The sequence below is a fragment of the Dromiciops gliroides genome, chromosome 4, assembly GCF_019393635.1.
Source record: "Dromiciops gliroides isolate mDroGli1 chromosome 4, mDroGli1.pri, whole genome shotgun sequence".
NCBI classification, from domain to species: domain Eukaryota; kingdom Metazoa; phylum Chordata; class Mammalia; order Microbiotheria; family Microbiotheriidae; genus Dromiciops; species Dromiciops gliroides.
Window position 1 is genome coordinate 31283514 of NC_057864.1, and position 23339 is coordinate 31306852.

The 23339-nt window shown below is 51.6% G+C and overlaps 1 protein-coding gene across 5 annotated transcripts in view; it reads left to right on the forward strand.

The window, feature by feature from the left end:
- Positions 1 to 5316: 5316 nt before the first annotated feature.
- Positions 5317 to 23339, forward strand: part of MKNK1 (MAPK interacting serine/threonine kinase 1) — a 43351-nt gene continuing 25328 nt past the window's right edge. For 2 of the 5 annotated variants that reach the window (XM_043963748.1, XM_043963751.1), the window contains exons 1-4: positions 5317 to 5434; positions 14596 to 14786; positions 17198 to 17263; positions 20192 to 20293. In XM_043963748.1, the coding sequence (XP_043819683.1) occupies positions 17248 to 17263; positions 20192 to 20293 (118 nt within the window). In that variant the 5' untranslated portion in view covers positions 5317 to 5434; positions 14596 to 14786; positions 17198 to 17247. Of the gene's footprint in view, positions 5435 to 7475; positions 7527 to 14595; positions 14787 to 17197; positions 17264 to 20191; positions 20294 to 23339 lie in introns of those variants that run through there. The other 3 variants (XM_043963750.1, XM_043963749.1, XM_043963752.1) reach the window with 3 other exon arrangements.

Below are 23339 nucleotides of genomic sequence, written 5' to 3' on the forward strand. Positions count from 1 at the left end.
GGTAGTGGGAGGGAGGGAGAGAGAAAGAAGGAAAAAGGGAGGGGGGAAGGAAGAAAAAGAGAGGAGAGGGAGGGAGAAGGGAGAGGGAGGAGAGGAGAAGAGATGGGGAGAGAGAGGAGAGGTGGAGAGAAAGAGGGGGGAAGGGAGGGGAAAAGAGAAAGAGAAAGCAAGGGAGGAGGAGGGGGAGGGAGGGAAAGAGAAGCAATGGAGAGAGAGGGATCTGGGGTTTCATCTGTGGGGATGCTCCCCCTTTGTTTATCTCCTGCTCCCCATGCAGAGGAGGGGGTCAAGGAGTTTTAGAGAGTTCCCTGGGGGTTCTGAGAACAGTAACTTGCCCACTGTCCCCCAGGCAGTGTCATAGGTAGCATTTGAACCCAGATCTTACTGGCTCCATAACTGTCCCCCTGCTCTAACCACACTATTGATAGACAGCAGAGAGGGGCTGAGGGAATCAGCAGTCCTTTCTCGCTGGCCATGGGCTGGCGGGCCCCATTCTTTACAGCCTCTCTAAGTTTCTACTTCCTCCCTCTAGGTGGAGGTCAGCTGTGGGTCCCACAGGTGGCCAAGGAGCATGCGGACCAGCAGTGTATTTCCCCAAGGCCAAGGGGTTTGGAACCTCAGACAGCCGGATGGAAAACTACTGTCAGGAGCCTCGTGACTTATCTTGTCTAGTGCTAAGGGAGGAGGGCAGAAAGGGGGGTGAGAGGGGGCCTTGTGGTGTCACAAGTTCTCTCTGGAAGGATGTTGCAGGACAGCTGAGAGAAGATAACTCGTGGGAAAGAGAAACTTACACAGAAAAGAGAAAGGAGACAGCAGGGGCAAGATGATCTAGTAGGAAGGTTATCAGGCGCCACAGATGGAGAGTCTGACTTGGCTTCAGGAAGATCTGGGTTCAAACCTTGCCCTTGCTGGGTAAGTTACTTAACTTCTCTCCCAGTTTCCTCTTCTGGGGTCACTCTTTCAACCCCCACTCCTTGGAAGGTTGAGTTCCCGGCAGGCATTCGGAGTTCTAGGGATGACTTGGAGGGGTTGTGGCTTCTAATGCTCTCACTCTTTTTGTTTTTTTAATTGAGGCAATTGGGGTTAAGTGACTTGCCCAGGGTCACATAGCTAGTTAAGTGTCTGAGGTCAGATTTGAACTCAGGTACTCCTGACTCCAGGGCCGGTGCTCTATCTACTGCGACACCTAGCTGCCCCTAATGCTCTCACTCTTGAACTCCTATCTGATATGCTTTCCAATAGCAATCAACCGGTTGATACAGATTAGTTTTTACAAAAGGAATGTTGGGGCAGCTAGGTGGTGCAGTGGATAGAGCACTGGCCCTGGAGTCAGGAGTACCTGGGTTCAAATCCGGCCTCAGACACTTAATACTTACTAGCTGTGTGACCCTGGGCAAGTCACTTAACCCCAATTGCCTCACTAAAAAAAAAAACCAAAAAACAAAAGGAATGTTTATTGAGGACAGAAGTTATAAAAACACTCCCCAAACCAAGAGGCACATTCTCCCTTACACACACACACACACACACACACACACACACACACACACACACACACGTGCCCTGGGGGAAGTTGGTTCAAAGGTACAAAGGTAATGAGGTAGACATGTAAGGATCATGTAGGGCCATAGGATACCTTATGCATCCTGTCCCTGAGAATTCTTTTTTCCCTTAATGGAGTCCCCATCATCTTTGCTTGTTTATTTATTTAGAATTTTATTTTTCACCAATTACATGTAAAAACAATTTTAACATCCATTTAAAAAACTTTGTGTGGGCAGCTAGATGGCGCAGTGGTTAAAGCACCGGCCCTGGATTCAGAAGTACCTGAGTTCAAATCCAGCCTCAGACACTTGACACTTACTAGCTATGTGACCCTGGGTAAGTCACTTAACCCCCATTGCCTGCAAAAACAAAAAAACATAAAAAACTTTGTGTTCCAAATTCTCTTCCCCTCCCCGCCCCCCAAGAACACAAGCATCCCACCATCTTTGCTTCGGGTAGAAGTGTTAGTGATGGGTGAATCACTTCTAGCTGGTGGCACAGTGAATAGAGCACCTGGCCTGGAGCCAAGAAGACCCATGTTCAAATCTGGACTCAGACACTTACTAGCTGTGTGACCCTGGGCAATTCACTTAACCTCTGCCTCAGTTTCCTCATCTATAGAATTGGGGAAATAATAGCACCTGCCTCCCAGGGGTGGGAGAATCAAATGAGAAAATATTTGTATTTGTAAAAGCACTTAGCACAGTGTCTGACATATAGTAGGTGTTATATAAATGCTTATTCCCTTCTCCCAACTCTAACTTTACCAAGGCCACCCCCTCCCCTACCATGCTTTACCTGGTCACCTCTACTGACACTAAAGTGATTTTCCTAGAATGCAGGATCCCCCTACTCAATAAACTCCAGTCACCTCCAGGGGCAAATACAAAATGCTCTATTTGGTATTCAAAGCCCTTCATAATCTAGACCCCCTTATACTCTTCCAGTCTTCTTCCACCATACTTCCTCACCAGGTATTCTTTCTATCCAATGACACCAGCCCACTGGGCATTCCATGAACAAGAAGATCCACCTCTCTACTCTGAGAATTTTCTCTTACTGTCCCCCATGCCTGGAATATTCTCTCTCCTCTGCTCCAGCTACTGACCTTCCTGGCTTCCTTTACATCCCAACTAAAATCCCAACTAAAACCTTTTACTGGAAGCCTTGCTCAATTCCTCTTAATTCCGGCGCCATCCTTTTAAAAATTATTTCCTATTTTATTCCTGCAAAGAGTTTACTTTATATATTTGTTTGCTTGTTGTCTCCCCCATTCTATTGTAAGCCCCTCAGGGACTATCTTTTGCCTAATTTTGTATGCCTGGCATGTAGTAGGCACTTAATAAATGTTGAATAAATGAATGAATGAATAAATTTTCCCTAACTGATTTTCTATCTCTATAGTGATTCTTCCAAACCTTCTCTTCTTTCTATAAACCCTATCCTGTCTCTCCCACTCAGCTAAGGACCTTGTCTTCTGTTTTACCAAGAAAAATACAGGCCTTAGCCTTGAAAGTCTACTCCTCCTCAGTTCTCCACTTTAATTGACCTTGTCATTGGAGAGATTAGGCCAGTAACAAATAATGCATCCAGCTTGGAGCTGAGAGAGGACAAACTACTTGGACCCACCAAAGAAAGGCAGCTTCAGGGAGTATAACCACAACCCTGGGACCCCAACACAGCGTGATACACACCATAGGGGAATTTCACAAAGATCCCAGGAAAGGAGAGAGAAAGGGACTTTCATCCAGTCCAGAGTTGTGAGGTATCCCTTTGCCACAACTGCTGTCTGAGCTTGAGCCCCATTCCCCCTGGCCCCTCCACTTCAGTATGCATTTATTTGTGGAGAGGGTATGTCCCAGACTTTGGGGTGGTTGATTCTATACCAGTTGGTTTTATTATCCCACCTCTTTTTAAAAGCTAATGAACTCTCTGACTGACTGATATTGAGGAGCACACTTGATGGGGGCTCATGAGCAATGTACCGGAAACCCTCAATACCTCCAGTTACCTCCTCCAATCCTGAGATTGTGCCCTGGAGGACCCAACTATCTATGATAGTGGGAGTTGAGAGGGAAAATTCAGAAGGGGTGTTATTCTAGGGAAAAGCAGACTGTTGAACTATAGCCTTAATAGGCAGCACCTGTGGAGGTTCGCATTAGACATAGGAAGCTTCAACCTTTCTTAAGGGGCACCCACACATGCCCAAATGAGGATGCTCAGGACCACGGTTAGGATCGATCCCAAAAGGTATTAAAACTCAAAGGAACTGGTGAACTTCATACCCCACTCCCATCCCACCTCCCCTCTTTTTTCCCCTCCCTTCCCACATCTCTCTCTCTCTCTCCAAAAGGATATCAGAGATTATTTAGGGCAGCCCTGTCTTCTTACAGATGTGAAAACTGAGACCCAGAGGGCAAGGAGCATGCCCAAGATTCTGTACCACCTCAGTGTCAGGGTCAGGGCTGGAAGCCAGGAGTCTTAGAGGCAGCTAGGTAGAGCGTAGAGCAGTGGGTAGAACACTGGGTCTAGAGCAGGAAGATATGAGTTCAAATATAACCCCAGATGCTCAACTAGCTGTCTAATCTCAGCACTTTGTAAATATGATCTCATCTGAGCCTCACAACAACCCTGAGAGGGTATATTATTATTCCCATTTTACAGGTGAGGAAACTGAGGCAGGCAGAGGTTAAGTGACTTGGTTAGGGCCTCCCAGCTAGTAAGTGTCTGAAGCTGGATTTGAACTCAGGTCTTCCTGGCTCCAGATCTAGCCCTTTACTGCCACCTATTAGACTATTAGCTTCTTCAGGGCACGGACTGTTTCTTGTGCCCGGTGTGCCCAGCAGGCACTTACCTCATCAATGTTTGTTGAATGAATGCATGAATGAATGAGGTAAGAGCAGCCTTTGCTACCACCATCCCAAGGACAGTACAGTGGCCCAGAGATGAGGACTGGATTCAAATCCTATCCCTGGGGGCAGCTAGGTGGCACAGTGGATAAAGCACTGGCCCTGGATTCAGGAGGATCTGAGTTCAAATCTGACCTCAGACACTTGATACTTACTAGCTGTGTGACTCTGGGCAAGTCACTTAACCCTCATTGCCTCGCCAAAAAAAAAAAAAAGAAATTAACAAATCCTATCCCCGACACTCCAACACTATAAGACCTCTAAGTCACTTACTCTCTGATTCTGTTTCCTCATCTGTAGAATGGGGATAAGTATTCTAGTGCACACAGCAGGTGTTTAATCAGTGCTTGCTAATTGATTATTATTCCCAAAGGTTCTGGAACCACCTGCAGCCTGACAGTCACTCACTCCACATAAACCTGGGTTGTGGAGATGGGAATTCTCCCAGTGCTTGGCACAGAGTTTACACTTAATAAATGTTTATTGATTGGCTGATTGATATGCTTCCCTAACACCACAACAAGAATATTCCCATGCCTTTCCCCTGATGCTAATGCGCCTGCGCAAAACTCTTCCCTCCGTCTCCGCCCCCCTCCCCGGGGGCATCGAGCCGCATGCGCTCTTCTGCCGAGCCGCCCCATTCCTTCGCCCCGCCCCTATGCCGGAGCGGGGAAAGGGGAGAGGGGGCGGTCCTCGTGGAGATTGGGAGAGCGTCAGGACGCATGCGTAGCTCCGCCTCAGCTCCGATCCGCCTATTCTAGGAGAGAGGAGGTTCCCGGGAGGGGTGGGGGAGGTGGCTGGAGGTCTTCAGAGCGCAGGCGCGGACCTGGCCGATCGCCTCGCTGGCTACAAGAGGGCCCAAGGCGCAGGTGTATCCCCGCCCTCGCTCCGCCCTGTGCTTCCGGGTTCCCAGCTGAGTGGTAACCCATCCGAGAAGACCTAGGCACAGGTCTAAGCGGGCGACCAAGAGAGAGGCGGAGGTGAGAGGGGAACGTGGGGAGGGTGGGCAGGGGGAACCTGGATAGGAGGTGGGGAGGGGTCTGTGAGGAAGCCACCCCCCCTTCCAAGGGGTCCTGTGAAGAGGGGGCAAGGGCGGGGGTTGTACTTGTAAGAGGGGAGGGATGTTGGTGGCCAGATAGCTGGTGGTCTGAAAAAGATGCGGGGGTATTAGTGAACCACCAGCTCAATGGGAGTCAGCAGTGGGCTGGGGCAGCCCCGACAAAGTTGTTGGAATTTTGGGCTGTATTACGAGGGCCTGGGAATAGATAATTCGCTGCTCTCTGCCCACCTTAAACCCCCTTCGGGGGCGTTGTGGCCAGTTCTGGGCAGCCAGGATGGGCAATGGTCGGTGTGATGTAGAATTTGGTGAAAGGAGCCATTGAAATGGAGAAAGGGGGTTTGGGGGCATCCCAGCTGTCTTTAAGGGGGAAGGGCTGTTGCGTTGAGGGAGGATTGACCTGGTTCAGAGGACAGAATCAGGAGGGGAAGCTCCAAAGAGACCGACTTGGACCGCATGTCGGGGAACACTTTCAGACAGCTAGAGGTGTCCAAGACTGGGACGGACCCTCTGCCAGATACGGTGGCCAGGGCTTGCGTTGTGGCTCTTGGCCGACCTTCGGGGTTTCCCGTCTTCTGGTTCAGGTGTGACACGGCAGCCCCTGGTGAGGAGGAGGAGGAAGGGGCTAGACCCTATCTCTTCGGGGACTGCCTCGGGTTCTGAGGGCCACCTTTTAGAAAGAACTTAATAAACTGGGCTGGAGGAGGGTGACCAGGGTGGTGAAGGGCTAGGGCTCCTGCTAGAGGAGGAGCCACTGAAGGAAGGGGGGCTTTTTAACCTGGAGAAGAAAAGACTTTGTGGAGGGGGGTGGTGTGAGGACGCAGGACGTTATAGCAGTTGTCCTGGGTGGAAGAGACTGGGTCTGGTGGCCTCGCAGAGCCTGATGGTTGGCAGGACCCCGGTGCCGCTGCTCAGGCTGGCACACAACAAACCACGCCGGACCAGCGCTCATCCAGCCAGAGGAAGCTTGCTGTTAGGGCCGGCCCCGGGCGAAATGGGGCTGACTGGCGTGGAGGTGCGGGCTCCTTCTCTCTGGAGCCCTTCAGGCTTCACACCCCCTTGTTGGGGATGGAGCAGGGGGGAATTTCTGTTCAGGGATGGTTGGACTTCAGGGGCCTGAGGTTCCTTCGGATTCTGTGAGCCCAGCGGGTGTGTTTGAGGAGGGTCTTTGCTGGAGGAGGCTTCCGGAGGCTTTATGAGGCTGCTCCACCTTGAGATAACACACCTGGACCCTCCTTGGCTTCAGCTGTGTTGGCCCCAGCTGGGGTGGTGACCATGGGGGCAGCCCAGGCTTGCTGGCTCCAACCAGGGACAAGCCCCATGCTTGGGTGCTCTCGGGACACCTTTTTCTTGGTAGAAGTCACCGAGGGGGAGGGCAGGGCTTGGCCATTCATGGCCTTTGGACATCTTTCCCAGACCCATGACCCACTTTTGGTCTTTACCCCTCGCTTCTGCTGAAGGCCCTGTTGTAGACTTCCTTTCTCTCTCTCTCTCTCTCTCTCTCTCTCTCTCTCTCTCTCTCTCTCTCTCTCTCTCTCTCTCTTTCTTTGCAGGGCAATGAGGGTTAAGTGACTTGCCCAGGGTCACACAGGTAGTAACTGTGTCAAGTGTCTGAGGTCGGATTTGAACTCTGGTACTCCTGAATCCAGGGCCCGTGCTTTATCCACTGTGCCACCTAGCTGCCCCAAACATTCATTTGTTTGTTTTATTTGTTTTTTTCTTTTGGTTGGGCAATGAGGGTTAAGTGACTTGCTGAAGGTCACACAGCTAGTAAGTGTAAAGTGTCTGAGGCTGGATTTGAACTCAGGACCTCCTGAATCCAGGGCCAGGGCTTTATCCACTTCACCACCTAGCTGCCCCCTCCTTTCTCTTTTGCCTGGAGTTACCACATCTCACGTATATGTCACCCATGTGTTTTGCAATGGCTCGGGGAGTCTGATGACAGGAAGGTCAGTCAGGTGGCATGTTCTCTTGCCCTCTGGAGCAGTAGGCTCAGATGCCTAGGAAGACTGCCGGTAAGAAAATCTGTGGTCGTCTGGGTGTTTGTCAGCTGCTCCCCGGCCCAGCCGGTTGTCTTGTCGGGCCCTAAATGAGCTCTAACAAGCTAGCGCTGGGGCGGTCTCTCTTCTGATGATGGTGGGAGGGCATAAACCAGGGCTCGGCTCAGCTTTGTAAGTTCAATGGAAATATCCCACTTTTAGTTGCCGCAGTATTCCAACTCTGACTTGGAATGGGTGAAGCTTCTCCTTAGATCGAGCCCAAGTTTATCCCTGCAGCTTCTTCCTCTTCTTCCTTGTTCTGTCCTCCTGGGCCACGCTGAACAAGTGCAATTGGTCTGTGACATGGCAGCCCTTTGGATCCCTGCAGACTGTGCTCATCTTTCCCCAGGGCATTTTTGCAGTTCGGGGAAGGCCTGGGGTTATGAATATGTGCGCCTAAAAATATCCAGACTGTCACTCTGACATTTGACCCATCCTCATCCCTCTCCTCTAGGCCAAAGAGCCCTCCAGCTCCTTCATTTGATTCTTGTATGTTATGAACCAAGGCTCTCTGTCTTGTTGTTCAGTCATTTTCAGTCATGTCTGACTCTTCCTGACCCCTTTCAGGTTTTCTTGGCAGAGATACTGGAGTGGTTTGCCATTTCCTTCTCCAAGTCATTTGACACATGAGGAAACTGAGGCAAACAGGGTTAAGTGACTTGCCCAAGGTCACACAGCTACTAAGTGTCTGAGACTGGATTTAAACTCAGGTCTTCCTGACTCCGTGTCTAGCACTGTATCCACTGCTGTGTCCCAGGAGCTCCAGTGTTCTCCAGATATTTGCATTAAGCCATGACATCCTTCATTCTAGGGCCATTTGCAGTCTGGAGTTTCTGGAAGACATCACTTTCTATTCTGATTGTGAGCTGGACATTCTTGATGGGGGGAAGGGAGCAAACATCTCCCTGTTTTATGTCTAGCTTGATGGCAAGATTTCTCAGAAGGCCATTGGGCTTTGATCTGTTGTCTCCGTGTCTGGGGATCTCTCTTACTCATGCACTGGCCACCCAGCCTTTCTTCTTTCTAACGAGACTTTAAAGCTTGAGGGAGCTGTGTTCCAGAACAATGGATGCTTTTTACAACATCATTGTCCCCTCCACTTTCCCCTAGATTAAGAGGTATTATTGTGGGCAGCTAGGTGGCGCAGTGGATAAAGCACCGGCCCTTGATTCGGGAGGACCTGAGTTCAAATCCAGCCTCCAGATACTTGACACTTACTAGCTGTGTGACTCTGGGCAAGTCACTTAACCCTCATTGCCCTGCCCCCCCCCCAAAAAAAAGAGGTATTATTGTTCATCATATTTTGTTTTTCTTTTATTAACATTTTAATTTCCAGTTTTGAGTTCCAAATTTTATCCCTCCTTCCCTCCCCGAGGTTGGAAACAATCAGATATAGGTTATCCGTGTATAATTATCTAAAACATTACCGTATTAATCATTTTGTATAAGAAGACTCCAATAAAAGAAAAAATGAAGGAAAGTGAAAAATAGCATGCTTCAGTTGGTTCATTCAATATCAGTTCTTTGGAGGCGGATAGCATGCTTCATCATTAGTCCTTTGGGATTGTCATGGATCCTTGTATTGTTGAGAATAGTTGTCATTCACAGTCCTTCATCCAACAATATTGCTGTCTCTGTGCACAACATTCTCCTGGTTCTGCTCACTTCACTATACATCAGCTCATGTAAGTCTTTCCAGGTTTTTCTGAAATCATCCTGCTTGTCATTTTTCATAGCACAATGATATTCCATCTCAATCATACACCACAGCTTGTTCAGCCAATCCTCAGTTGATAGACATTCCTGTTCATTGTCTTTTGCCATCTTCCAGGTAATGCAAATCAGTTTATCTACTGGTATTGCCCTTGGCTTCTACATTTCCCTCTTTGGCAAGGAGATCAAGGATTCTCTGAGATGAATTCTAGGTTCTGTTGTGACGCCTCATTGATAGAAGTCTATCAGTTGGTTTTCTATAGAAAGTTCCTTCTTCTGTTCTCCCTCCCTCCCCCTCCCCCACTGCTTTCTCTTTGTTCTGTTTCAGTTTTCTTTCTCTCTTTCCCTTTCCCTCCCTCTCCCTCCCTCCTCTCTCTTTGCCTGGGTTTCACCCGACTCTTCCATCCCCTTCTATCTCACCCTCCATGTTGGATCGCTCCTTGGTTTCCTCTGAGGGATCCCACCCATGTTCTGTGTCTCCCCCCTGCCCCATGGGAGTAACTCCAGGGTTCTGCCCTAGGACCTCTTCTCTTTCGGCACATCCATGGGAACCCCTCCTGTCAGCATCCCACTGAGTATCTGCTCGTGCCTCCTTTGTGCTCCCGGAACTCAAAAACAGTCCCTTCGTTTTAGACTCCTGCCCTAATGTTCTGTCCACCTTCTGGCCGTCACTGAGACCCGGTTGCCACCAGATGGCCCTCTGCATCCTTGGCCTTCCCTGCCATTGCTGGTTGTCCCTTCTCTCCTAACCCTGGAGCTGGTGGAGTATGCCCTATCTCCATGACCAGATCCTCCTCCCCTGCTGAGCTCTGTAATCAGCATTTGGCCACACAGCCATTTTAAAGTACTTTGTGAGGGAAGAGCATTGTGCTGGGCCTGGGGGAGGCACATAGCTTAGGTGTGACCCAATCCCTGCCCTCCCAAAAGAGAGCACGTCTCTGAAGCTGACCAGATACAGAGACAACTAGTATCCCACGATGCATGCACCAGAGAGGGGCTCTGTGAGGCCCAAGGAGGATGCTTGTTCCCAATGGGAGCGATCTGGGCAGGCTTCCTGAAGAGATGGCCTCTGGCTTGGTCTTCAGAGGCTAAGCAAAGAGGGCGTTCCAGGCAGAGGGTCTGGCGCTTGTTTGGGGACTCCTTGGGATATAGGGCATCTGAGAAGGATGGGGGTTATCAGCAGAGGTGCAGGGTGTTAGATACCTTGTCGGGGTGCTGGATTCTTGTTCCAGACCTGCCACTAAGTGGCCATGCCCCTGACCAGGCCTCGGTGTCCTATCTGCAGAACATGGGGGTTGGACTCTGGAGTGAAGAGGGCCCCTCCATCCTGGGGTCTGAGCACGGGTGAGGAGAGGGTGCTTGCGCAGCGTGGGCTGAGGGGGCCTCCTGTGACTCGGCAGGCCTCCTCCTTCTGGCTCCCAACTGGAAACAGAGGTGTTTGCATCTTTCCCAGTACCTGAGGGCCCTGTCCTGGGAGGTGGGCCATATGCTCCAGAGGGAAGCACATAGGTCGCCTTCCGTTCCATGCAATTGAGGCGTCTGATGAGTGCTCATTGAACTGCTGTGGAAAGTCTCCTGGCTTGGGTCGAAAGAGGGTTCAGGAGCCCTTCCTTCCCCAGGCTCCTCAGCTTTGATCAGGCCTCAGTCGCTGGGCCCTTTGGCCTGGTGGGAAGAGCTCTGGGCATGGAGCCAGAAGGAACAAGTCAGAGGGTTTGTTCCCTGAAGGAATCACTTGGGCTCCCTGAGGCTTTTGTGTGGTCTGTAAAATGAGAGTGCTGATGGTACCTGTACCACCTCCCTGCTGGACTGTTGAGAAGTCAGCCAGGAAGCATTTATTGGGCTCCTTCTGCATCTCAGGCATTGTGTTGAGGCCTCAGGGGATCCTGAAAGTCCTCTGGAAATGTGAGGCACTTTGAGGCCCCCAACTGGACCCTTTGATCCCCTGCCCTTGGCTCTTTTATTGGCAAGTCATGCCAGCCTCATTGGCCTCTGGCCTCCCTCTTGGCTTCTGGTCTGGTGCTATGAGGATGTGACTAATGGAGGGAGGGCATTAATTATGGCGTCTTCTTTGCTGTCCCTGTGGTCTGAGGAGTCAGCCGCCGCTGCCTTCTCTGCGTCACTTGTCAACACTTCCTGGGGACTGCGGTTAGTGTTGGGACCTGGATTCAGGTGAGGAAAATGTTTTGGTTTTTTCTTAATTAGCCATTCACTTTAGCTTGGGACATGCTCATAAAATGTCAGAGCTGTAAGGGACTTCAGTGGGTGCAGGTCCAATCCCTACCTGTCTAAGAATCCCCATATCTGTGGCATCTTCCTGCCGCCCCCCAAGTTATCATCCAGCATCCAGAAGGCCCTTAGGGAGTTGGGGGAGAGCCAGCCCTCTACCCCAGAGGGAGCTTATTCCCTTCTGACCTAGCTCTAATTGTTAGGAGATTCCCCCTACATCAAGTCCAAATTCAACTCAATTCAGTGAACCTTGTGCATGTTTCCTTATTGAAGTAGCCTAAGACATCATGGGAGGCACCAGCTGCAAGGCAGACCAGGCTCTGAAGTGAATACAGGTCTACCTCACTTTCTGTAAAAAGTTGAGTGTCAGTTAGATTATACTTTAAGTTTTCTCAAGGAGTTCAGTTGGAGAAAATGACTTCTGCTGAATGTTTTTTAGCAAAACTCCTAAAGGATCTTGTAACTGACATTATCAATGGCCTCCTGGAATCATCTTAGGAAAGACCCTGGGGATGGAGGGAGGCAGGAGACCTGGGGCTGTCCCAGCTCTTCCCAAAGTAGCTCTTTGAGTTTGGGCTAGCCATTCATTCCCCATCTCTGAGCCTCGGTTTCCCCATCTGTAAAGTGTAGGAATTAGATGAGATATTCTCTAAGGACCCTTCCATTTGTGACAGCATTCTACATAGAGATAATAATTAAATCCTTGGGAGCTCCTGAGATCCCCAAGTGAAGTTGTACAGAAGAAGAAGACAGCCCTGGGGGAGACCTATGGGTAGAGGGGGTGACCTGGTGGAGGATTCAGCAGAGGAGACAGAGCCTTGTACATAATAGATGGTTGATATTTGAAATTTGTCTCCGGACCCTGGGCAAGTCACTTAACCCTCATTGCCCTGCAAAAAAAAAAAAAAAAAAAAGGAAAAAGAAAAGAAATTTGTCTCCACTGTGCCAGGCCTTCTGTTTGGACTTTGTTTATTGGCCTGACACTAGGTTTACCTGCCAGGTGCTGTGACTCCTCACCTTGGCTTCTCTGCCCCTCTTCCCTTTGAAAGTCATATGTGTCACCCTCTATACTCAATCCTTGGCACACTTTGCTTAGAACTTTAGTTGGTGGCTTTGCTCCTTGAATCTTGAGCTCTGCCAGAAACGTAATGTGTCTTGCCACCTGGGCAGCTGGCAGTATAGTGGTTAGAGAACTGGGCATGGAGTCAGGAAGACTCCAGTTCAAATCTGGCCTCAGACACTTGTTAGCTGTATGGCCCGGGGACGGTCACTGGGTCTTTCTGACACTGAGTTGTAGGGCAGATGCAAAGCTGCACTGATGGAAGGAGTTTGCTCACAGGAAGTTCCCTGCCCCCCTGAAATCACAGGCCTAGCCAGAAAATACTGATACACGGTGTACATCGATATGAGCTATTACTAATTCTCTTAATCTGCTCCCCTATAGATGCTAAAAATGGAAAACGGCAGGGTGCCCAAGAGCAGCAGAGAGACAGAGGGAGACAGGCTGTGTAAGGCTGCACAGCAGGCCCTCACCAGCAGGCCACCAGCTGGCCCCTGATAGATAATTAAAAGGGATTTTCTGTTTGAATGAGAAGGGGGAGGGAGACACGATGGAGGCTTTTGATGGTGTGAAGAAAGTCCAGGGGGGACCTTGCAGCCAAGTACAAGTTCCATCAGGTGGTGGGAAGGGTCTTTTTTTTTCTTTACCAGACCTTTATTTTTTTTTCTAATTACATGATTACATGTAAAGATTGTTTTCTATACAATTTTGTTTTTTCTTTTTTTCTTTTTTTTCTGGGGCAATGGGGGTTAAGTGACTTGTCCAGTGACATTCACTTTTTTTTTTTTGGGTGAGGCAATCAGGGTTAAGTGACTTGCCCAAGGTCACACAGCTAGTAAGTGTCAAGTGTCTGAGGCCAGATTTGAACTCAGGTCCTCCTGAATCCAGGGCTGGTGCTCTATCTACTGTGCCACCTAGCTGCCCCATTGACATTCACTTTTTTTTTTTTGGTTTTGTTTTTTGGGGGGGAGTTTTTTGTGGGGCAATGGGGGTTAAGTGACTTGCCCAGGGTCACACAGCTCATAAGTGTCGAGTGTCTGAGGCTGGATTTGAACTCAGATCCTCCTGAATCCAGGGCTGGTACTTTATCCACTGCGCCACCTAACTGTCCCGGACATTCACTTTTGTAAGATTTTGAGTTCCAAATTTTTTTCCTCCCTTCCTTCCCTCCACCCTCCTGAAGCCAGCAAGCAATCCAATATAGGTTATACAGTACAATCATGTTAAACATATTTCCACATTAGTCATGTTGTAAAAGAAGAATCGGAACAAAAGGGGAGAAAACACAAGAAAGAAGAAACAACAACAACAAAAACGAAAATCTTAGGCTTCAATCTGCATTCAGACTCCGTAGTTCTTTTTCTGGATATGGAGAGCCATTCTCCACCATGAGTCTTTTGGCATTGTCTTGGATCATTGTATTGCGGAGAAGAACCGGTCTTGATTGTCCCACGATGCTGTTGATGCTGTGTACAATGTTCTCTTGGTTCTGCTCACTGGGAAGGGTCTTTTGGACAGTTTTTGAACAGGAGCCCGGAAATTACACTAGGGATGTCAAGTCAGCACTTTTGGGTAGAGGGAGGAAGTTCAGGCTTGAGGGGAGGGAAGTGGCCAGACCACTGGCTGGAGCCTCAAGACAAAAACCGTCTTGGAGGAGAGAGCCCATTTGTCTCCAAGCCTGAGGCTCAGCAGCTCCCTACTTCTGGTTGTTCTAGGCCAGGCTGAGGCATGCCGCACGTGGCTCAGGTGGCCTGACTGACTCTATGCCCATGGTTTCTCTCTCTTGAGTTGCCCCCAGAGCTCTTTTTCCGTGGGAATCTCTCGTCTCTGGGCCATAGCTCTCACTGTGGCTTCATGTCTCCTTGATGCAGTGTCTTAGAGCTTCCTGTTCCTCGTGCCGTGCTCATGGGCTGGGCCTGTTTTTGGGCTCTCAGGTCTGATGATGAAAAAGCCAACATGGGGAAGCTCTGCACATGAGTGCGTGCTGGGAGGGGGCCTTTGGACCTTCCTGCAGGGAGCTCAAGGCTTTCTCTTGGTCTCTTTTAGATGTCACTTGTGGGGAGCTACCAGCCAACTAGGGAACTGAATGCTCACTGCACTTTTCAGGTGAGTTACAAGGACCGATGAAAGCACCCCCAAGCTGCGGGACAGAAGGACAGACAGCCTTGCCAGTTTCAAGTTCCACTGAGAAGCACATTCACTTGGTCTGCGTCTTCACCTGGTGAGAGGAAGCCTAGGTAAGAACTCGCTCCAGGTCATGGTTTAAAGGAATCTGGGCTTGGCTTTGCTGGGACCGGCTCTTCTGTGGGGCTTGGGAAAGGAGGGGGGTGGGGGGCGCCTGGATGAAGCTGCCAGCAGAATCCCAGACTAGCCAGGAAGGCTCGGCTTTCCCAAGTGGCCCAGCTAGAGATGCTCACTCGCTTTCACCCCGTGGTTCATGCTCTGGATCCTTCCTCATGACAACACCAGGGATGGTACACGGCATGTATTCAGGAAGTGCCTGCCCTTCCCATCTCCCACCTGCTCACCGTGGGCTTTCCCATACAAGATTCCTACAGGCATGGGTCCCAAAGACTCCTCACACGTGCTGATTGCTGCTGTTGAGCCCTCTCTGATGGTGCGCTGGTTGACCTGTCAGACCAGCCCCTTGACATCCCCTTCCTCAGACCAGAAACGTGAGTCCTCTTGGACTTTTCAGGTCCTTTCCTCACTGTTGGCCTGGGGAAATGGCTTGAGAGAGACTTGATGCTCAGCTCCTGAGTCAGTCCCCTACTTTCTTCTGAGCTTCAGCTCTCTCTTGTATAAAATGGGAGTAACCATGTTTGCAGTCTTTGCCTTCCCGGGATCTTCTTCTGAATTCAGGCCTCTGTAGGGTGAATGGGGGGGCCTATCCTCAATTGTCAGGTGTGCTCAGGTCTACCTGCACAAGGCCTCTTCTTCCCTAAAAGTTCTGTCACTTCTATTTGTTTGGCTCCTGCCCCCACCCCCACACCCCAGTGTGTTAGCCAGCAGGGATGAAAATGTGCAGAAGGAAGGCTAGTAAGAAAACATACACATTGGCTGCAGTGGTCACCAAAAGAACTACAGTCCACAGTCTCGTTCCCCCACCTGCTGCGTCACTCCTACACCTGGGCGGCTGAATGAAGCGGGAAGACATCCCTGCTGTCATGACCACAGCTGGGCCCTCACCGCTGTGTGGCAATCTTTGTACACATCCTGCTACAGGGGCCCCTCCAAATCTTTTCTTCCCTCAGACCATCCAGTGAATTCCCCCTCTCTGTGTTTTTAGACCTCGTGCGTGTGTGCGTGTGTGCGTGTGTGCGTGTGTGCGTGTGTGCGTGTGTGCGTGTGTGCGTGTGTGCGTGTGTGCGTGTGTGCGTGTGTGCGTGTGTGCGTGTGTGCGTGTGTGTGGCCACTGGCCATGGGCTGCCTCTTCTCCCTCCTCTTCCTCATCGATCATGATCACTCATGTGCCTTCCACCACGGTCTCCTCCTTCATTCTTTGTTTTGTTTTTTGGGGTTTTTTTTTGCGGGGCAATGGGGGTTAAGTGACTTGCCCAGGGTCACACAGCTAGTAAGTGTCAAGTGTCTGAGGCCGCATTTGAACTCAGGTACTCCTGACTCCAGGGCCGGTGCATTATCCCCTGTGCCACCTAGCTGCCCCTCCTCCTTCACTCTTGGTCCTTCCCAAGACTGACCCAGCTCTCCCCTTCCAGCATCCCCACTCCCTTTTCAGTCTTGCCTTGCCCCAGACAGGGCCATGTCTCCCTGAGCTTCCTACGACCTCCACTTGCATGCCCATGAGCTGTTGTTCCTGTCCCTCCTCCCTTTGGGGGCTAAGCTTGAGAAGGCCCAGCCCTGTCCCCGAGCACTCACTCCTTTAACTCTCTCCTAGGTTCCCGGGGATCTCTCCATCATCAGCCTGAGTGACTTCTTCTCAGTCCTCATCCTTCTTGCCCTCTGCTCCCTCTGACACCATCCATTATAATCTCTGAATGCCTCTCGTCCCCCATGCTGGAGCCTCGTCCAGGGCTCCGTCCTGGACCCTCTTTTCCCTCTCTGCTTCTGCCCAGATGGCCCCAGTGATGGGGAACCAGCTCATCCCATGGTCTGGCAGGACTCCAGTTGTTAAGTCTTCCCATATAGGCACCTGCCGAGTGCATTTAATCTGCATCTCTCCCCTAGAGACGGGGCCAGGGAATCTGGGCAGGGGCTGGGCCAGAGGCCCTCAGACATCCTTCTCCAGTCTGAGCTTCTGGGGCATGTGTTTATTTGACAAATGAAGGAATGAATGAGGAAAGCCCTGGCCTGCTGGATGCAAGGCCTGTGGTTGAGCCCTGCCCCCGCTTTTGCTGGAGCCCCGTGTGACCTTGGATAAGTTATGTTTCCTCTTATTCCCTCACTTTCCCCGTGTTTAAAATCTTGGGGAGTTAGACCCCCTGGTCTCAGAGGGTCCCCCCTAGGTCTAACAGTATAGGGTTCTAGGAATCTCTAAAAACAAGAGTCAGTTTCCTGGGGGTAAAAAGGCTGGGTTTGTGTCAAGGGGGAGGGGAAAGAGCCCTCAGGCTTCAGGCTAGTGATACCAGTGGCAGAGTAAGGCTTGGCTGGCTTGTCTTCACACCATCTTATTCCCCATTTTTCCTCCTAGTTACCACACATCTGTGCTTCTGAGGTGCTGTCCCTCCTTTGCTGAGATCCATGCAGAGGGGAGCAGGTACTCGCTGGGTTTTCTAGGCCTGAGGCTGTGGGGTGGAGGGGCGAGTGTGTGTGTGTGTGTGTGTGTGTGTGTGTGTGTGTGTGTGTGTGTGTGTGTGTGTGGTGGGGGGGTGAGTGTGCACGTATGCACGCATATGTGTTTGCATGTTTGAGGATGAGTGTGTGTGTCTGTGTGTGTGTGATTTGTATGGGTGAGTGTGGGTGTATATATGGTGTGTGTGTGTGTGTGTGGTGGGGGGGTGAGTGTGCACGCATGCACGCATATGTGTTTGCATGTGTGAGGATGAGTGTGTGTGTGTGTGTGTGTGTGGTGTGGGGGTGAGTGTGCACTCATGCACGCATATGTGTTTGCATGTTTGAGGATGAGTGTGTGTGTCTGTGTGTGTGATTTGTATGGGTGAATGTGGGTGTGTATATGGTGTGTGTGTGTGTGGTGGGGGGGTGAGTGTGCACGCATGCATGCATGTGTTTGCATGTTTGAGGATGAGTGTGTGTGTGTGTGTGATTTGTATGGGTGTGTGGGTGTGTATATGATGTGTGTGGGGGATGAGTGTGTGCTCATGCACGCATATGTGTTTGCATGTGTGAGGATGAGTGAGTGTGTGTGTGTGTGTGTGTGTGTGTGCGCGCACGCGAGTGCTTGCCCTGCGTGGGGAGTATGCGCGTCTCTAGCTTGGTTGTGTGCAGGCGTGTTGCTTCCACCAGGGGCTGCCTCAGCATTTCTCTGACAAAAGCCAAGGAGCCGAGCAGTTGGTTGAACTTCCTTGCCCGGGTCCTAGGAACGTCTTGGCCTCGCTGATGGGGCAGAGGCTGCCTGCTCCTCTCCTGGAGTGTCACTGGCATGAGGCTGGCCTTCACCACTTCGGTCAGATTATTGTGGTCAGGGGAAGGGAGGAGGGTGGTGAGACATCCAGAGATCCACCGGCTCCTTGGCAGTCCTCAGGCTTTCCAAGAGCCAAGCTAGGTGCCAGTGCAGGCCAGGAGCCCCTTTCTCTGTGCTGGCCCCCAGGGGCAGGAGGAAGCTGCTGCTGTCCCGAGAGCAAGGCCATTCTCTTCCCTGCCCCCTCCAGCCCCCCTTCGAGTTGGCCCACCTTGTGAATGTGCCATGTGTGTGGGAGGGGACGGGGATTGCTGAGCGCCAAGGGGGCAGGGGCTGTTTTCTCATCTGAACTTTGCACACCATTGGCATTTCATAAATGTTTGAGCGAATGAAGGTGGGGCCTGGGGAGAAGGGCACGCCTCTCAGAGCTCTCTGGGGGGCGTTGGACGGTTCAGGAGCGCCTGGGCTTGGAGCTGATGGCTGAGGTCGTGGGTCTGCTCCGTGACTGTGGATAATGGAGACTGAGCAGTGCTTAGGTTTGACTTCACACAGATTGAGCTGTCAGACACTTGAGTGCACCCCCATCCTTGCTTGCACATGGTGGGCTTGACTGAGGGCCCCATTGGCTGTCTGAGCTCTGCCTGGGAGCTGCCCCGCGGGCATCAATCTTCCCAGGCAGGCCTGCCTGCCTGCTGGCTCTTTGGTAGTTTTCAGCTGGGGCCCTTAGAGAAGAGGGGGAGAGCCCGCCCGTGGTGGAGGCCCAGACCCAGCAGCAGCAGCTCGGCCCCTTCCAGTTTAAAGTCCCAGAGAAAAAACGAAGCCCGCGTTTATTGAAGGTCGTCCAGAAGCCTCCTCCTCCCTCCCCCATCAGTGCACCAGGGCCCTTATTTCAGAAAGATGTAAAGGTTTAATTGCCCAGGTGGGGATTTAGACACAGAGACTTGGAGAAAGCTTATTATTTCCAACTGCAGGCAAAGAGTGTTAAGCCTCCATTCTGGATCAGTGTGTGGCATGTGCTGCGAGTGATTTATCTTGAACCAGGCAAGGCCCTCGCTATAGGGTCTTAAAAGCAGCCTTGTGATTGGTTCCTTGGGCAGGATTTTATTTATTTCCCTCTCTCCACCTCTTAGACTCGAACCTGCTTCCTTGATCGCTCCCACTTTGGTGCCCACGTCCATCTGTCCATAGTCACTTTGTCCTGATCTCTGTGTGTGTGTGTCTGTCTGTCTCCCCCCACCCCCATGTCTCTTATCTGTCTCTCTCTTCTCTCTGTCTCTCTCTCTGTGTCTCTCATCTCTCTTGGCTCTGTCTCTCTCTGTCTCTGTCCCTCTAGGCCTGCATGCCCTCCAGTGAAGGGGCTTCTTCAGCTGTCAGCTGACCTTGCTCTGTACTGCAGCCATTAGAACTGGGGCTGTCGTCTTTCTCCCTCCACTTTCCTTAACAGCAAGGATTCATTCCTGAGTAATTCACTACTTCCTTTGTACCCAGACTGCCCTGCACCCTGACCACTTCTGCATTTTCCTCTTCTAAGATCAAAGGGTTTAGGGCTGGAAGGAACCCAAGATGTCCAGTCTGCAGGAAGACCTCGTGTGTGTCTTTACTGAGCTTGTCTCTCCCCTCCACAGCCTTGAAGAGGGCAGGTGGGCGGGCGGGCAGGGTTATTTTCCAGACAAGGAAACCAAGGCAAGGACTTTCCTGGAGCAGTCCAGGGAGGGGCAGGATTGGGAGCCTGGCCTCTCCCCTCTGGAACCTGGGTTCATGTGGCTGCCCCTTCTGAGGTTTTCTTCGCAGAGCCCAAAGAGAGCCGTCTCCTCTTCTGGTGCTTCACGTGCTGGGCAGGGAGGCCAGGGAGAGAGGGGGAGCTTGTCTGGGCACTCCTGAGCTTTTTTTTTTTGATCCTGCTCGGCCTGTCTGAGTTTCTTTTCACAGTTAATGATCTTCTCTAATGGCTTTGCCTTTTGTTGCTGCCTCTGGGGCCGAGCAAATCGATCCTCCTTCTGGTGGAGGCTTCCCTGTGCCCTCCCTGGCTTTTCCTCCCTTCCTCCAGGGCTGGGGTGGAGGGGCAGCGATGTGGCTCTCATTCACTTCTCCTTCTCTCTCTCCTAGAGATGGGCAGCAGTGAGCCCCTTCCTATCTCTGAAAGTGGCACCAGGAAAAAGAAGAAGCGGAAGACCCGAGCCACCGACTCCTTGCCCGAGAGGTTTGAAGGTCAGTTGGGTACTTTGCTCTCCAGGTCTGGATGTGTTGATTCGTGTGCCCCCGTAGTGCCCTAGAAAAGGACGGGCTCATCTGCCATGAGCCCCCAAAGTCCCCCTACCCCCAGGCAGCCCCCTCCACCCTGCCCTTTTCCCAAGCTCCCCTCCTTGTTCCTGCTTCTGTCCCCCTGGGGCCCAACCACCAGGGTGGTACCCTTCCCAAGACTTAAAGACAGGATGTTAGGGAGGGAGGGAAAGAAGGGAAGACTGAGGCTCAGAGAGGTTGCCATGGGAACCAGCAGTCAGTGAAAGGTCAGAGCTGGGGTCATGTCTCAGCTCTGATACTCTAGCTGTGTGACGCCATTGCTCTCTGCCTCAGTTTCCCCATCAGGGATGTTGTCATCCTTGTTCTGACTTCAGGTTTCCCAGGGCAGCACATCTTGTTCCCCTGCGTGAGTCAGTTATCAGATGCCTGGGCTGATAGGATGGGGAAGGGGGGAGGAGGAGGAGGAGGAGGAGTTACAGGGAGGAAGTGAAGAAAGGAAACTGGCCGATGATGGGCACTTCAGCTGGGAGCTACTGAGACACCCAAATGATTGTCAGAGGTGGGACTTGGACCGAGCCCACCCTGGCTCCGAGGCTGGCGTGCTTTCCACACCCCACAGTCCTCCCCAGCTCATCCTGTTGAGCCAGTGTTCACCTTTACATGCCTGTAGCCACGCTCCCAGGCCCCACTGCCATCCCCCTGACCCATGCGTGTACCACCCACCGCCCTCCCCCAAAACTCTCTGCCTCTTGCTGTGGCCACAGTCACCCAAACAGTGACTGGTGTGGATGGCTTCCATCACCGCTGGGAGGGTCTAGTCCTTGCCCTGGCGCTCCCCTCCCCATCTCCCTACTCGCCATCTTCAAAGCCCCTGGCCACCTATGCCATCCCAGCGTTGTCTCCCTGAGGGCAGGGGCTGACTCCCCCTCTGTGGTTGTGTCCTGGCCCATAGTAGGTGCTTGATAAATGCTCTTTCATCCCTGCATTTTGCACCATAGCCTTTCCCCCTCCATCCTTGCATGGCTCAGAGGATAACATACTGAACTGGAGGTAGGAAGACCCAAGTTTGAGTCCTGCCTCAGATGCTAATGGTATGACCCTGGCCCAGTCATTGACAGGCCCTGGAGCCTCAGTTTCCTCATTTGTAAACTGGAGATGATAGTACCCACCTCACCAGATAAAGTGTAAAGTGCTTTGATAAACTCCAAACACTCTAGAAACTCTGGTTGTTGGGAACCACAACAGAAATGAGCCAAACCCGCCCTCCTGCTAACCACTTCTGCCCACAGCTGCCTGTCCCTCACTCTTCTCCTTAGAAGAGAGGAAGTGGGTTTCTTTATCCTAGGCAGAATGACTGGGCCCTAGGAGCCCTGCCCAGCCATAGCTTCCGGTTGCCTCCCTCCCTTCCAAGGGGAAGTGGCTCTGCCACTTCCTGGCTACGCAGCCCTGGGTGGTCACTTATCCTAAAACAGAGAGAATCCATCATCCCAGCCCCATGAGGACCTTCTAGATGGAGGAGACAAAATCGCAGAACCTCCCAGTTGAAGCGACCTTGAGGCCATTTGATTCTACTGATGCCTGAACAAAAATCTCAACACCATCAGCCTTTCCTTGGAGCCCTCCAGGGACGGAGAGCTCCCCACCCTTCCCTAGGACAGCCCTCGTCATTAAGGAATTTTCCTGACATCAAGTCTAAATCTGCCTCTTTGGACAGCTTTCCCTTGCCCCTGGCTTGGTCCTTGGTAGCTAAGCAGAGCAAGTCATAGGACCACAGATTGCCAAGTGATGGAAGCCATCCAAACCAGCCACTGTTTGGGTGGCTGTGGCCACAGCTGTTGGGGGAGGGTGGTGGGTGGTACACGCATGGGTCAGGGGGATGGCAGTGGGGCCTGGGAGCGTGGCTACAGGCATGTAAAGGTGAACACTGGCTCAACAGGATGAGCTGGGGAGGACTGTGTGATGTGGAAAGCACGCCAGCCTCGGAGCCAGGGTGGGCTCGGTCCAAGTCCCACCTCTGACAACCATTTGGGTGTCTCAGTAGCTCCCAGCTGAAGTGCCCATCATCGGCCAGTTTCCTTTCTTCACTTCCTCCCTGTAACTCCTACGCTCCTGCTTCTCTTCTCCAGCGTACGTGCTGCACTGAGGCCCTGGTGGTGTGTACACTCCCTGGGTGTAAGAGGAGGCAGGGCTTCTTCAGGGAGGCGGGAGAGCATGAGAGCCATCTCCTAGTACTCAGAGTGTTCACAAAGACCAGTTTTGGTCTTCAGAGCTGCTTTCTCAGGAGGCACAGGTAGTGAGGTCCCTGTCCCTCTCCCTGGAGGCAAGTCCCTTGTTGGAGGTGTTTTCTAGTCTTTTTGGTTCTAGCATGGTGTGAACTAGATGCCTCTTGAGGTCACTTCCTGCCCTGAGGTTTGGAGATTCTTGGTAAACAGTTATGTCAGGGCTAATTGAACAGAGTGGCTTCTACTTTGTCTCATTCCATTAATGAATGGAGTCCCTTAACACTTCAGGCCTTGCTTCCCTGCTCTGCAGACCAAGAGGGAATTGATTTTTTCCATGCTGAGCCTTCTGTGAGGCAGGCCGGGATATCTCTGGTTCTCCTCACTGTCATTGGCTGTTGTGAGACTGATTCCAAAGCACCGAGTCTATTAGGAGACATGACATCTCAATCCCCGAGTACAGGATGTAAGTGGCACTGGTGCCGTCGGGAGCATGCCGGGCTCAGGTAGAGGCAGGGTCTAGACACCCCACAGTTTCTAGCAGCGTTTCCTTGCCCACAGACAGGATCAGGGGCCTCCTGTTATGAGAAGGTATTTTGTTCAGGCACAAGTTGGGGGGGGTTTTCATGAGTCAGCAATAAAGATCTCATTGCTTAGGCTGCCACTAGGTGGCACAGTGGATAAAGCACTGGCCCTAGATTCAGGAGGACCTGAATTCAAATCCAGCCTCAGACACTTGACACTTACTAGCTGTGTGACCCTGGGCAAGTCACTTAACTCTCATTGTCCTGCAA